At 41.9% G+C, this 15,278-nt stretch overlaps 1 protein-coding gene across 1 annotated transcript in view; it reads right to left on the reverse strand.

Annotated features, from left to right (window-relative positions):
• LOC119161894 (adenylate kinase isoenzyme 1) overlaps positions 1-15,278 on the reverse strand; it is a 100,462-nt gene that overhangs the window by 41,510 nt on the left and 43,674 nt on the right. Inside the window, 1 exon segment of the mRNA XM_075876880.1 lies at positions 1,072-1,160. Within this exon segment, the coding sequence (XP_075732995.1) occupies positions 1,072-1,160 (89 nt within the window).

Raw genomic sequence — 15,278 nt, forward strand, 5'->3', positions numbered from 1 at the left:
TAATATATTCCCAGCAAAATAAATGCTACCCAGCTTTTCTCCGATTTTTCTAGAAAAAAGGTGTGTTCATTACGCAAGTAAATACTATATTTATTCAGCTACTCATGGCTGTTTATATGTTGGCCTCATTTACAATATGAAAATAACCTTGAATAAAGTGTATATTTCTCTCAACTAGTATCTTGTGACCAACAGAAATATTATGGTCAATGGAAGGAGACTATATCCCCACTTTTGGGGTTGTGTAGAAAAAGAATAGGTCACTTGCAGTGCTTATATATGATATGATAAAGACAGAATGAGAATGCCAGGAATGATATGCAGGCAACGTTTTGAAATGCATGTGTTGAAGTGAAATGTAAAAGGTTGAGCCCACGCCCTTAGCCTGCTTTGAAGTACTAGTATACATATAAAATGTTAATTTACTGCCTTGAAAGCACCGATAAAAGAAGTACTATACCTTACATATTTGGGGACTATGGAAGCCATGGTATTGGTGGCAACTTCGAAAAATTTAGGACGTGTTTGTCAGCGACTATGCACATTAAAAATAATCGCTTATGCATGATTTCTCTTTATGCATTTTATTATATTATGTAGCAAGATTTCTTGATCTCAGTGACAAACTGTGGAAAGCATGCAGTGAGTGAAGAGTGATTTCATGTGTGTATATCTATCACAGCCTTTGTTGGAAATTACTTATCCCAAGTGTTACAGCATGCCGCATCACAATTCTGAAATATTTCCTAGAGCCGTCAAACAAATGTTTTAACATAGGAATAGTTCAGATTGGGCAAAAACATTTACCATGTTAATCATGATGTGTAATAAAACATTCAGGCTTCTGGATAATTATAGGCATATAATTGTAATAAGTAGTGCATAAATGGACACCAGTAGATCAAGGCATTTTATAACCAGATATAACTAGTCAGAAAATCCCAAAATTATTGTACGATTCCCTCAGAGGATCTGCAGATAAACGTACTATATATGAACTGGTGAACAAATATTGCCTCCTCACAAAAAAAGGAAAGTTACTTCACTGTTTGCTCAAACGAAAGCACTTACGTTTGAAAAGTCACCTGTTTAAAGAGCAGCCGACCTTCGAATCCTCTCTTCTCTCTGAAGCTTCTTTTTAAAGTCGTCAGGAGAAATAGCTACAGAACATAACATTTAAAATGAGCTCAGCAGAATCTCACAAGATGGCGGAAGGGTGACGAAAGAGATCACTGACAAACATTCATTCGTAGCCTGAGGCTAGACAGATCCGTATGGATTTAGTTGTGCCATCTCGCTACAAGTGAATGTTCGTCAGTTCTCTCTTTTCAAAACAGAAGATGTCATTCGCTAATTATTGATACATTTAAAGCAGTGTCATTAAAATTTAACGGGGCTGGAAAAACTGCTTTAATCAACCAAATGCAGAGTTATCGAAAGTATCAAGAAAAAACTTTAAAAATATCTGTTTCATCAATGCACTTTCATTTTCTTGAAAAATACATGAATCCAGGAATTAGGAACGACAGTTTTTTTAATTTGTAACATCGTTCCTTATGTAAATGTGGCTCAGACGCTGTGTCTTAAGCCGAAATATGTTCTGATCTAATAAGTTATTACGAACCAGCAATGCGATTGTGGATTAATCTAGGACATCTATAATGTATGTCTATTCTCGGTATGGTCAGTATAGGGGCAGGTTTGGGCCATGTTTCCGAATGACGTTTTCGATGCTTTAATGTCTCGCGGTGCTTCGAGAGTTATATTTGATATGTGCTATGTATTTATGTATGGTTTATGTTTGTGATATATATATATATATATATATATACCAGGACGAGAGAACCGGTCTGAATTATCCAATATTCTGAATAAACAAGGGAATGTTGAATGAACTAGCTCTTACTGTGTAACACTTTTTTTGGCCCGAATAAGTGAACGGGTGGCAGCACACAAGTAACAGCAGTCTAAGAATCAGCTTGACGAACTGAACTACTTGTTTCATCCCAGCAGAAGATCATATTCTTGAACGTGAAAAATACGCAAGCAAACAGAAGTTATCACTCTCTCTTTTTGTGTCATGTGTGTCATTAGAGATAATCATACCTAAACGAGCTCCCTTTACGTCGAATTGCATTTTGCTTGAATATTTTTTCAGTCCACTAGCTGTTCAAAATGAGGACACTGCATGCTCTTTGGAGCTTTTAAACCACAAGGTTTGCTGAGTTACCTGCAGCTCTGGATTAATATTATAGTGCTTAGCATTGAGTAATAATAGCGATAATAGCGAACTATTCATCACTAATCATTGATGTCTAGTTTTTCTTTCTTTTTTGATTTTGTTATCACCATATTTACTAGACTGTAACGCAAGTGTTTCCAGATTTTTGCTGCCTGAAGCCAACCCTCACGTTACAATCGAATACCAAAATTCAAGTTGTCTAAAAAGTACAATAATGCACAAAAGTCCCGTTTTTATTCAATTTTTCCCCTTGAAAAGTCACTGGTAGCATTACAATCGTGGTTGCTTCATTTGGGTGAATACACTGCCTAGTTGCAAAGCAAATGTCAAACGTGCAAATCTAAGCTGCAACCACAAGTTCAGCAAAAATGTTGCAGTCTGGCCACAAAGAAGGGCACAAACTACAAAGGCTGGGTGATCACCATCACCTTAACTAAGCTCCCTGCAGGGCAAGGGCCGCTCCCAATCTGCCAATCAACCTGGTCCTGTACTAAAGCAGCTCCTACATGAGTATGTTCTGTGAACCACAGTTTTTTTAACAAGCCCCTTAGTTAATCATTAACACAGACTCGTTAACATGCACAGATATAGAACCTGCTTCTGGAATATATGTGCTGCAACCGAGAATCGCAACTCATGAAATCAAACTCGAGAGCGAATGTTAATGCTCGTGCTTTGCATGCAGAAGTTTCATTGACATGTAAAAATTTTGCTTTTGTTTTTTTCCTCAAAGCTATGCAAGTGTAAACATTCAAGAGCTGCGGACAGTGCACTGGGATCGAGGGAAGCCTGCATGAAATATTGCAGAAAACTTAAGCAAAGAAAACTCATACGTTTTTCTCCGTAAAAAAAGTTACCTCCCTTCCCAAAGGATATTGTGAGGAAATTCGAATGCATTTCTTGCGCCGAGGGTATGCCGTAGTATTTTAATGGCGTAAATTTATGACGAGATGAGGATTTGTACCGTAACTATTTATTTACACATTGATCAGCCAGGGAATGGTGTGGAGTGAGGCGCGGACTTCACTCCATGCATGTATACTTATAAGCTAGCGAACTGGAGAGTGTGGCGCACGGAGGAGAGAGAGTGAACGCAAGAGAAGGAGCGGTGAATCACTGCACCTACCTTCTCTTACACTCTCTCAACACACACGGGAGCTCCGCCAAGCTCCAGTGATGCGTCGCATGCCAAAGAGCGTTCCTCCTCTCCACTCACTCTCCGCTACTCCGCTTGCAACACCTCAACACCCAATAAATTTTAAGGCCGAAGGACTGTCGCAGTGACGTCAGAGGGTGGGGGCCCAGTTACGCCCCGAAATCTTGCTGAGCATGCTCAGTAAGATTTTTTTCCACATCTTTTATTCGGCCCAATCTAGCCACAGCAGCAGCGACAACAGGAGCGTTGGTTCTCCTAAAACGTGAGCAAAATACTGGCTTTCCGCAGCATTCGCGGCGTAACTGAGCCCCCACCTTCTGACGTCACTGCAGCAGCCCTTCGACCTTGAAATTTAGTCGGTGTTGAACACCTGCAGCTGTTGCTATGGGAAAGCGAGTCAGAGTGGAGAGATAAAACCTGCCGGGGCACAGACCCTGAAAGACTCCTGACATGCTCCACTAAGAAACGCCCTCGCATTTAAAATGGTTCGCACCTTAAAGTGACCTCTGTCCTGGCCTAATGACTGAACCAGCACTTTTTGTAAGCTTTGAATTGAAGATATGTAACTTAAACATAAGAAATTTATTGTACACACTCGTGTAAGACCAAAGTTTCAAATAAAAATCTAGAAATTTTTTGGTTGTGGCTCATACATGAATAGTATCATGGGCGTAGCCAAGGGGTTGAGAGAGAGAGAGTTCAAATCCAAATAAAAAATTTCACATTTGCTTGCGCGGATGAAAGTACATAAAGTATAACTGACCCTCCCCCAACCCTGAGAAAATTCCGGGTTCTTGTGCTGAATAGTATATATTTTTTTTTCACATTGCAAATGCCTCTCATCTGGTAATGATAACACTGCATGATTTGGTCATCTGAATTACAACCATGACTTTTTTAGGATTCTCACGAACAAAAGCATGACCTCGTAAATCTGTACTTCAAATTAAAAATAAAGCAGCTGTGGTATATTTCAAGAAGACTTAGCAAAATCAAGGGCTTTGAGACAACAGGTTTGCCTAAACCTGTTGCATTGGCATCAGCTAATCATCACTATGACAGGTGCTTCACCATTCTCCACGTTTGATCCTGATCCCATTGTCTTTGCATTTCTGGTGTTCATAATTCGTAGTGCAAGTGTGCTGCATACGTTCAGTTTTTCAACACGTCAAACTGCTTGTGCCAACGAGATGGCTCCATCCACAGTACTGCAATCACTTAGTGATTGCAGTACTGTGGATGAAGCCATCTCTACAGTTTTGTGTCAATCCATAGCCTCCGAGCCCATGCTCAATGTGCACAGCTGCAGTGGCTAGAGTACAGGGATAATGTTTGGAAGTCTTATACTCAGCCACGAGTCACGAGCAGTCGCCTCTGCGCTGTGAAAGGACCCCACCTCCCGCCAAGTGTGTCACTGTGTCGACGTAATGTTGCGGCTACTTTGTGACACGCTTGGACAAGCTTTGTGGTTTCTCTCATGGATGTGACACAAGGCCAATTGCCCACGATGTCACAACAATACCGTGACACCATTTGCTGAAGGGAGGGGGGGTTCTTTGACGGAGGAGAAAGTCTGCACTGCTCTTTACATGCAATCTAGTGCAGAAAGAGGCACATTTAAGAAGATCGTTTGCAGAGGCACTTTTTCATGGAATTTTGCTGTCTATGGACCACAAGAGATAGCACTCTGCCAAGTGTGCTAATACAGCTGGCCCGAAGTATCACTCTGAGCTGCCGATGTGTTTTAGCAAAAATATCACTAGATGTGATTGCTAGCCAGGCACAAGGTCTAATGTCTTCATTGGCCATAAAAGTGATAAATGAAGAAGTTTTCGCACTGCATGTGCTGAAAAACACTCTTTGCTTTGTGATATAAATTGTAGGTTGCAGCGCCAATATGGTGGAACGGCTTCACTTGGCGGGTGCTTCAAGAAAGAGAGTGTGTGTGTTACATGAATAACATTTCTCACATATTTGGTTTGAAAAATGTAGGTGCAGTCCTGCCTAGGAATTACACAGTAAAAAGAGGTGTTTATATCTAAAATTGGATGTATCAAGGTTGCTTAGCGTTGTATACTTCACATGGTCTTGACAATATATATCCACTAGTGCTTATAAACAGGCATATTTTTACCAGCTTACAAATGATTCAAAACTGCACCCAATAAGGTAATAAATTGGGCCAAACCTTTTTCATTCCTGTGGGTATAGCATGAACACAATGTATGAGAGATTACATAGTGCAGAAGACTACAGAGCCAGACTCCATAAACTACACAAAGATCACTCGCACACAGTACACTCTGTGTATGGAAACAATCTGTCTAATTGTTTCCAATGGTAAATTTCTGCTTCTAATGCTAAAGTTTTGAATGCTATGACGGGAGCAACACTTTTGATAAAATGTAAAAAGCAGCTATTCAACATTGCAAAATTACTTCAAAAGCTTTAGTAATAGCATTCATTTGTTCAAATAACTTTTATTGATATATTTGATCACCACGTACCCCCCTCAGTGCCCATTGACATTGCAGTGGCAAGAGGGGGGGGAGACTCAAAATACCACTACGTAACACAAATTACAATACATTGTGTACACACGAAAAAATTCAGAGAGCTCTCATACTCAAAACACCATGCAAAGAATCTACTTGAGCACCAGTAGTGAATAAAAAGACACCCTCAGTTCAATTTAAATGAATATCATTCTGTGTGCTGCTGGCACTACTCTGTTCTCATTTGAAATTTTGTTCCTTTTATTACGAGTCTCAAAACTAACTGGACTGAGAAGTAGTGAGAAAATCTATACCCTTGAATGACTCGCTCCTTTCGATGACAGTGGACAGCCTGCCTCGCCCCAAGTCTGGACTTTCCTCGATCGAGCACGGAGGTGGAAGTGTTCATTGGAGTAGTGGGCAAACCAGGGTACCCCCAAAAGTTTGTGATGCACGTGTTTCGAAGAGCAGAAGTGATAAGGGCGGTCTCGAGTTCATTTCAAACGGCAGGGTGCTCATTCGCCGAGGCCCGTGGCATGAGCTGCATGAGGCTCTGGCTCAAAAGTTTCGTCGTTCTAGCAATCCGATTCCTCCAAATCGCTCTCGCCACGTACTTCATTAACAATGCCCCAATCCGTGCACGGTTCCGCAGCGTCGGCATCATCATCGACCGTAATTAAACCATGCCAACAGATGTCCCACCCGCTCTCCCAGGTCGGAGTCGACGACGCACTGCGACAAATCACTGCCGCAGTGGCCCTGTTCGGAAGCTTCAGGCTTGGCATCGGGCCCTATGTAAACGAAGTCGGCCTCGCGAAAACAGTTTCACGCGCATGTAGCTGTCAATGCCGCCCACAAAATATTAATCTCCACAGCTGAATACTGGGACGCCCGAAGCGGCAAATTTGCTTCCAGGTGGTCAAAAACTATGAGCAAGCGCTCCGCAACGCGGCACCTAACGCGCGCATTACACTCAAGCCAAGCAGTGACACTTTCGACATTTTGTTGAGTTTGTTGTGATCAAGAGAGGGGAGCAGATTTGCGAGAGAAGGGCAAGGAGTTGTGATATAGAGAGGGGAGGACGTGGTGGGAGGGTGACCTTGAAAACCAAAACACACGGAAAGGAGGTAGGTTGGGTAGCTTGCTTGAAAGGTCTGCCAAACTCCCATGTAAAAAAACTTGAAAGAGTGCCTGCACGCGCAAAAGTGAAAGCACGGCAGTGAAGCAGGGGGACAAAGAATGAAGGGGTGCCTAACAAAAAGCAGACGGGGCATGGAGGAAGGAAAGCAGCTTTCCTTCCTCCATGGGTCGGGGAGGGCGGCAACTAGAGGGTCCCTGAGGCAGGGTTGGCGTTTACCAATAAGAATGTACGGGCACCATGCCGATGCCTGATTGGTGGTCGAAAGTGGTTTCCCAAGAAGTTGGCAGACCCCTGACTCTGTTCACTATAACCGATCAGCGGCGCTCGGAGACGTTCGTTGTAAGTGCGATTTTGTGACTTTAATCAATGTATATTTTCACGGTCATGTGTATATTGTTTCTTTTAAGCTAAAGTTCGTTTTAGGTGGGGACGTTATATGTGGGCTTGACTGTATAATTATCAGCTACACAAACATCACTGGTCTCAAGCAATCTCTTTTCTGAGGCACCCCACCCAGTAACAATGGAACATTACAGTGGGGAAAAAATTTATATTTTCGAATCGCCACCCACTTTTCAGTCACTCTGGCAGTCAGTACAGATGAGGCTTGTGTGAATAGTGAACTTAGGGTTCGAAGCGAAGAGAGATTTCCGATGAATAATTTCAAACCAAATTTAAAAACAGTAGAAACTCTATGATACGATTACGGTTGTTGCAATTTTGTGATGATGTGCATTTTAAGGTTGTTTTAGAAGGACTACATTATATAAAATACGCCGTTAATGGATGTTATCCGATCAGTTTTCCCAGCCACCTCGAATTATACGATTGTGCCATGGACCGCTGCACGCAAGTGACGCAACGCGGCTTGCCTGTGGGAGGAAGGCCCGTTCACTTTTGGCCTTGAAGGGAGTGAATGCGGCAAAACTCGCAAGAATTTTCTTTACTTTAGTAGCTGCAAGAACACGCCGCGAGAAAACTTGACCCGAGGCAGATTTTTCCGCTTCGCGACACCAAGTCGACTTTTTGCTTGACGGCTTTGGTTACACCGGCTGCTGTAACTCTCAAACCACGTCATGTAAACTATAGCAAACTCAATGATGTAAACAACCAGCCGCTAATTTAACATGGCGGCAAAGGCGTCAGCAGTGAGTTGCTTCGGCGTTATCGCAAACTACTCGTGCCGCACGTCGAAGCCCACTACTTTGACAAGGACGGGTTCATCGAGAGTCTGGTTTGGATTACGATCGCTGAGAACACCAGAAGTAGATGGTGCTGCAACAAGCAACTTAGCATGCCCTAACATATCTTTTTTTTTATTCACAGCCGGCTGAACCTGTCACCGCTACTGCGTCCACTTACGTCGTTTCTGCTGGTGTGCCTTCCGAAACAACATTTGTAAAGGGGTAAACTGTTTCCTAATAGTGCTTTGCCTGCATAACTAAAACTCCGTACGAACATAAATGATTAGGAAACGGGCAAAATGGAATGAATTCTCAAGTGGCGGTGGCATAAGTACGAGAGGCATAACTAGCGTGAACGTTTTGAACGGGCCCGGATGTAGTTTTCCGGCCGCTCTGGCGTTTTCCGCTTGAATTCTCTAGCGCAAATTTTCCAGGAATGATATTTCTTCGCGGCGCAGTTTTCCAGCTGCTTCAACGACGAAGAGAGGGCCTTTCCAATGAGTTTCGTCACTTTCGCTCTCTTTGATATCACGTGTGAATGTGTCATGCCAGCAGCATGATTGAAGAAACCAGGGCACTTTATTGAGAGATGGGGAAAGCAGGAAAGTTCGAAAGAAAATCAAGGGCTATTTTTTATCAAGAGGGAGTTGCCAATAAAGTTCTTGTTCATCTTTAATATCAGCTTTAATTTGTTTTTGGTACGTAAAATTTCCAGATGGTATGAATGTTTTGCGAGCACCCTTCGAATTCGTATCATCGAGGTTCTACTGTAGTATAATATCACGTATTATAAAGAAAATTGCCATACTTGTCTTGACACAACACACCTGCACAGTAAGAAGCAACTGAGTTTTATACTAGAGCTTGCCTGTGCAAGCGTGGAGACAAGCAGTTTCTTCTGCAGTGATGAAACCTTGCTCTTGAGTTGACCAATTTGGATATTCTTTTCTTCAACAGCCTTTGTCAACTGAGTCTCTTCTATGGCCTGCCTGCATCTATATAAGTAAAGCACTGATCTCCTGGGAAAAAAAAGATGATTGCACACACCCTACACATAGACACAGAATATAGGGACAAGCGCAACACGGTTGTGCTCATCCCTGTACTGTTTTTCTATGTGTACTCTGTGCGCTGCCATCTTTTTCTTCGAAGTATGGACCAACTAGCCCAGCAGCAAGTTTTGTTGAATTCTTCTTTTTACTGTACAAAAGAAGAGAATATTTAGAGCCCAGCCTGGGGTATTCAGGCATGGACTGGTGCACATGTAACAGCCTTGCGCATCACTTGAACAGTAACATATAGTGCCTTGTTACAATTACCTAAAATATGAAGAAATTTTGACTGGATGCTTCTTTCTTGCTACACCAGGGAGACAGGATCTCAAATACAGTTGAACCCCGCTACAACGAAACTGACGGGGCCCAGAAAAAATTTCGTCGAAGTGAAAATTTTGTTGTAGTGAAATCGAAAAAATATAGCTGATCTGAACTAGAAAGAAAGAAACGTTTGCTCTAAAAAATCAAAAAGTGTGCGCTGCTTTCTATTCTTTCACAGCAGCACCACGACGCGATTCTCACCGATGCATAGCGAGGCTATCGTGAAAAGCATGCTGAAACAACACCTACTACCGCTTTTGTGGATAAACCAAAAAGTTTGATTAAAACGATAACACCAGCAGCTGTTCACCGTTAGTGTATACGACAACGCCGAAATGGAGGCAGGGTAGTGTGGAGCGGTGACTTTTGCCTTATTCTGATTTGTTGATAACACGGACAAGCAGCCGCTCATGATTAGTTGCCACAATGGCCAATCGTGAACGAAATGATAAATTGGCATTGGAAAAGGCATCGTTCTACGATTACACTCAACAGCCCCTTCTGAAATGTTCCGTATGAAATCTTACGGAAAATATATGGACTCCGTAACATTTCCTTATGCTACATACGGATAAAATATGGAGTTTTATGGAAATATACGGAAGTTGTATGGCATTTACGGAAAGCTTCTTTGGAGTATAAGGAAGGATAAGGAAATTGTATGGCGTATACGGAAAGCTTTTTATGGAGTATACGGAAAGACAAGGAAAATGTATGGCATATATGGAAAGCTTTTTATGGAGTATATGGAAGGATAAGGAAAGATAAGGAAACTTATGGAGCATACGGAGAGTTCATGATGGAACATATGGAAGGATAAGGAAAGTGTATGGAGTGTACAGAAGCTTTCATAAGGAAAATGCAGAATGTAAGGTCTTACGGAAATATACAGATTTTGGAAGGTGCTTACGAAAACGTGCAATAGTGTATGAAAGGCATGTGGATTGTTGCAAAAATGTGGAAACTCTACAGTTGTTGTCACAATTTCAGCAGGAAATCCGAGCTCTATAAAGTTATAAATGAATGGACAGTGACATATATAGTACAAAAGAATAACGCAGGCTAGTCTGTGTTGTCAGTCACCGCTGTTCGCCCTTTTCCAGAATGAATACAACTTCTGCAGATGACGAGGTGCTAAAGTCTGTCACACGGAAAATGTGTCATTCACAAGGAATGACAATATGTCATTTTAATGTGTCATTCACATTAATGTGTCATTCACAAGGAATGTGTCATTCACAAGGAATAACAATAACTGTCATTTTACTTGCATGCTGTCACACGAAAACAAATCAAGCAAAAAAGCATAACTTCAAGGGCTCGTTTTTGGTAGAAACAATAATAATGAGAACTAAATTCAATGTGAATGAACTTGTCAATATTAATGAAATTGTTCTCATTAATATTGGCAAAGAGAAATATGATTTTAAAATATCGACCATGAGCTTAGCTCTCCTGAGCACCGACAAAAGAAAGGAAACTCTATGAAAACTAATTGCATGTAGCCTAAAAATAATTTTTATTGATAGTATGTGCTCCTACAATATAAATAAAGCTATACACAACTTGCCACAGCTTCACGACAGAAACGAGGTAGGGGCAGAGGGAGTGGTCAGAAAAATAATTATGAGAGCACAACTGATATGTACAAACACATAAGGGTGCTTATCATTGATGCATGGATGGTCGTGTATAGAGCTGGGTCGTTTTGAAATTTTCAAAAGCACTGTTTCAGACCACCATGCAGATTACGCTTCAATTGTAGTGCTACATAAGACACAACTTATGGGCCAGCTTTAATGAATAAGAAGATTAAAGGTTAAACAAATGCTTTATCATATCTTGGCTGCATGGACGCATACAAGCTATGTAAAGCGCAATAAAGTGAGGACGCATGAGCTTCTCTTGATGCTTCAGTTCTACATAGATGCTTCAACTGTGCTGCAATGAAGTCTAACCAATGTCTGTGCGTGCAACATTGTCCATTTTCAACTATCTATATGTATATATAAAATACCTACGGCGAGTTAAGCTACGTAGCACTCCATAACTCTTCCTTTTATTAAGGGCAATTTTTCAAACAATCAACATTATTCATTTTCTGTCTCATGACTTCGTGCCCGCAATTCTTGGTTTGGCTCGATCACAATTGTGCAGCCCTTATTTTGGAGGAATCGAAAAACATCAACCAAAATATATTTTGGAACTGCTTCTCGGTGATATTGCCTTCCCTCAACAGCCACAGTTTGAAATGAGTCATATAGCAAGTCTCGCGCCTACCTGGGGCCTACCCTTGAAGAAACTGGTCCGGCTGTGAAATGCTCAATTTTCTCTCAAATAAATTTTTTGGTTTCAGTTTTCTCACTTCTCGAGTCCCTTCACAATCAAGCGGACCCAATGTTCCCCTTAGTTCTTATTTTGTTATATTATGACATAAATAAAAAAATTATAATGAAAATAAAAATACTAATAACTGTTGCGCAAAAAACACAGTCCCACATACGTACTTGAACGCAATATTGCTTTTATTTTGTTTTAGAACCTAAAGCATTAGAAAAGATAGCAGTAAAATAAAAACGTTGAAAAAAAACAAAAAAATAAACTTGGTGGGACTCGAACCTGCGCCATTCAGTTGTGCTCGCGTACGTGAACCGAGTGCGTTAGCTTGCTAAGCTATACGCGCTGAAGGGAACACAGTGTTTAAGTTATGTATATAAATTTGCTTTTTACACGCTATGTGTTGGCATATTTATGTACGATATGTGATCGTATAAATTGTTGTGTGCATACGTTTTGGGATTGTATATACGTCACATGCTTTTCGCATGTCTTTCAACTATAGATTGCTGTCCCGCCGCAGATAAAAACAAGTATTTTTACACCCACACACAAGCTTGAGCAGTTGAACGTTGTTTCCCGTGGCTCTCTTGCGATTGAGTCGGCCACCACAGGGAATTAAAGAGATACGCCATTAATCCCTGCATCTAGCTGTATTCCACTTAGTACCTCTATTGCTTGATGACAAATCGAGCGCGGGGCACGACGCTATTGCGCACGACCATGCCTCGCGTAGCGGTGACATCAGCTGATTGCGCCGACCGGCTTGCTTCGATTTGCTTCAGAGCAAAGAAATGTCATACCTTGAAATATTGCGTACTGCACTATGTCAAAATGTTACTGCTTTGTAGCCATCCAATGATTCATTGAGAATTGATAACTCTGATATCACTACTCTAGAGCTTTGCGTCGGCGACACGCACCGAACGTGAAACCGCACTACGTCTGTCGTAGAAGCAGTAGGAGGCTGTCGTCTGCTAGAACAAAAACAAAACAAAGACCTGCGAAAATATTCATAAGTTGTAACTTGTTTTTTGAATAACCGTTTATCACTTTTAAAGTTATTTCGCCAGATACCATACATTTTTTTCAGTTTACAGCAGCGACAGATGTTTTTTTTTATTTTCCTCACACAGATATCCAAGTCAAATCCATTCACAGCTAAAGCCACATGTTGTTTGTGTTCTTTGTTTTTGTGGGCATGCCGTTTGGGTGCGTCTCTCATGTGTTCGCGCTGCTACACACGAGAGCACGAAATGTTAAATTTACGCAAGGAAGCGCCGTTCCTCGTTCGTGTGATGTGCTAAGATTGCGCCCTATTCCCGCGGTTGTTCGAGTGCGGATCAAGTGCGAGTCGTCCAAGGAATCGGCGGGTTGGGTGGGCGCTCGAAGGACTTCGAGGTGACGGCTGACGCCTGTGGTCGCTTCCCTCTGGACAGTGTGAAAGAAACTAAAGGTAAGGGGGACACTTTTTTATGTAGACCAAGTATGCCACTCAGTGCAAGTGTGTGTTGCTGCACTCGAACGAGGCGTCGTGATACGGCAACCTTACGCGCCTTTGCGAGTGTGGTTGCCGATTCTCTTTGACAACGCTAACGCCAGCAGAGCCATGGCGCATCGGCGCGGCCTTACTGGAGCTAATTCGAGACAACTGCAGCAACATGCATGTGTACGGTGATCGATTTTTTCATATGTGCAATATAGTGAGGAAGACGCACACGGCGCTTGCTACGTTGTTGATTAAACGAAGCCTGCAGTGCCATTTGATGCAAAGCAGCATTTTGTTTACGTTCGCGGGCGATACAGTTTGTAACTTGGCTCGATTCACCTAGCCAACCGCCTAAGTGGGTTTATTAGCATACGTTCTTGGTAGAGCGTTATTATGCCCCTAAACAGTGGCGTGTGCTTGTTGAAAGATATAATGTGTGTGCGTAGTGTAGAGAGAGAGAGAGGTGTTCGTACAATCTGCATGTGTACCTGCAAGACGCCTTTGCTTTTAACTAATAATGTACCGGCCAGCACCTACATTGTACGCCTGACTTTGAAGAAAACTTGCATGCACAATGTGAGATTTTGTAATCTTCCAGAGTTGCTTTTTATAAAATAATACACTGCCAGCATGTTCAAAATATGTTTCGCTGCTGTGTGGCAGGGGTGCGGTTATCACGCTGTTGTGTAGTTGCTGATGCAAGCACTTAGAGTTTTGATGCGTTAATATTTCTCATCTAACTCATCAGGTGTTTGGCTGTTTCAGCACAAACAAGGCAAAGAGAGAAGGAAGACGGGTAATGACAGGACCAGTGCCGACTTTTGTTTGCAAGAGAATACCCATGTTGGTGCATTTATTGTGACAGTTTTTCTGTGTTGCTTTTTTGCCCAATTTATGCAACAACACAGTTGTCAGCAATATGAGAGAGAACACTGAAATTAGCTTTTAAAGATCATGGTGACTAAATGCCTAGTAACTCACAGCACAAAGTAACAACAAAAGACATCAGTATGATCAATGTGGATGAGTACAGTCTTGCATCTAAAAAATATATTGTGCAAAATGTTGCCTAAGTAAGAAACCTCTCTATGTTTGCAAATAGTATGACTTCACTTCGAGCACCGTGCCAGCCATTCCCTCCCTCTGTGCAAGGGCTGGTTGGCAAGGAAGTTGTTTGTGACGTTCCTGATAGACCACTGAGATGTATGCGATTCTAAACCTGTAGCCTAATATATACGTAATCTTTTGTGCAGTTACATCGCTGCATCTGACACCTACAACTTATTTGCATATTTACATTGCTCCCTTAGGACCTAACACACAAACTTGTTGTTTGCATTGTAACTTCATGAATATCGAGCGGTAAAGGTACTGAGTATATGTGAAACAAGAATCTCTGCTTATTACATGAAGAAATATGAGGCCTTCGATAAAACGAGTTTTACCTTTATTGAGCTTGCGTACTCGTCGGGGCGATTCATACATGCAGCTTCAGCAAATGGTATCTTCCAGCCCGTTGACCTTGCAATTTTTTTCTGCACACAGCGCAAACACCGAGATGTACCCACTCGCAGATGGTCGCGTCAAGTGCATATTTACCTTGACTAAGAAGTCGAATCAAGTTTTTTCATCGACCGGTCTCTGCCATGAGTGCTAACGTCTTCGCAAACAAGACACATTCTTATTGACACTGCACACACCACACACAGTATTTTCAGTTGAACCGATATTCTCAATACTTTTCAATGCACACTACATGCCGCAATCAACAGTGCACATTTTTGAATATTATGCCGCTGTTGCTCGCACAGGCCACCACGTGTGTTCACTTCTTCAAGATAAACAGACAGCGTGGCAA

This window comes from Rhipicephalus microplus, chromosome X, assembly GCF_043290135.1.
Source record: "Rhipicephalus microplus isolate Deutch F79 chromosome X, USDA_Rmic, whole genome shotgun sequence".
Taxonomy (NCBI): domain Eukaryota; kingdom Metazoa; phylum Arthropoda; class Arachnida; order Ixodida; family Ixodidae; genus Rhipicephalus; species Rhipicephalus microplus.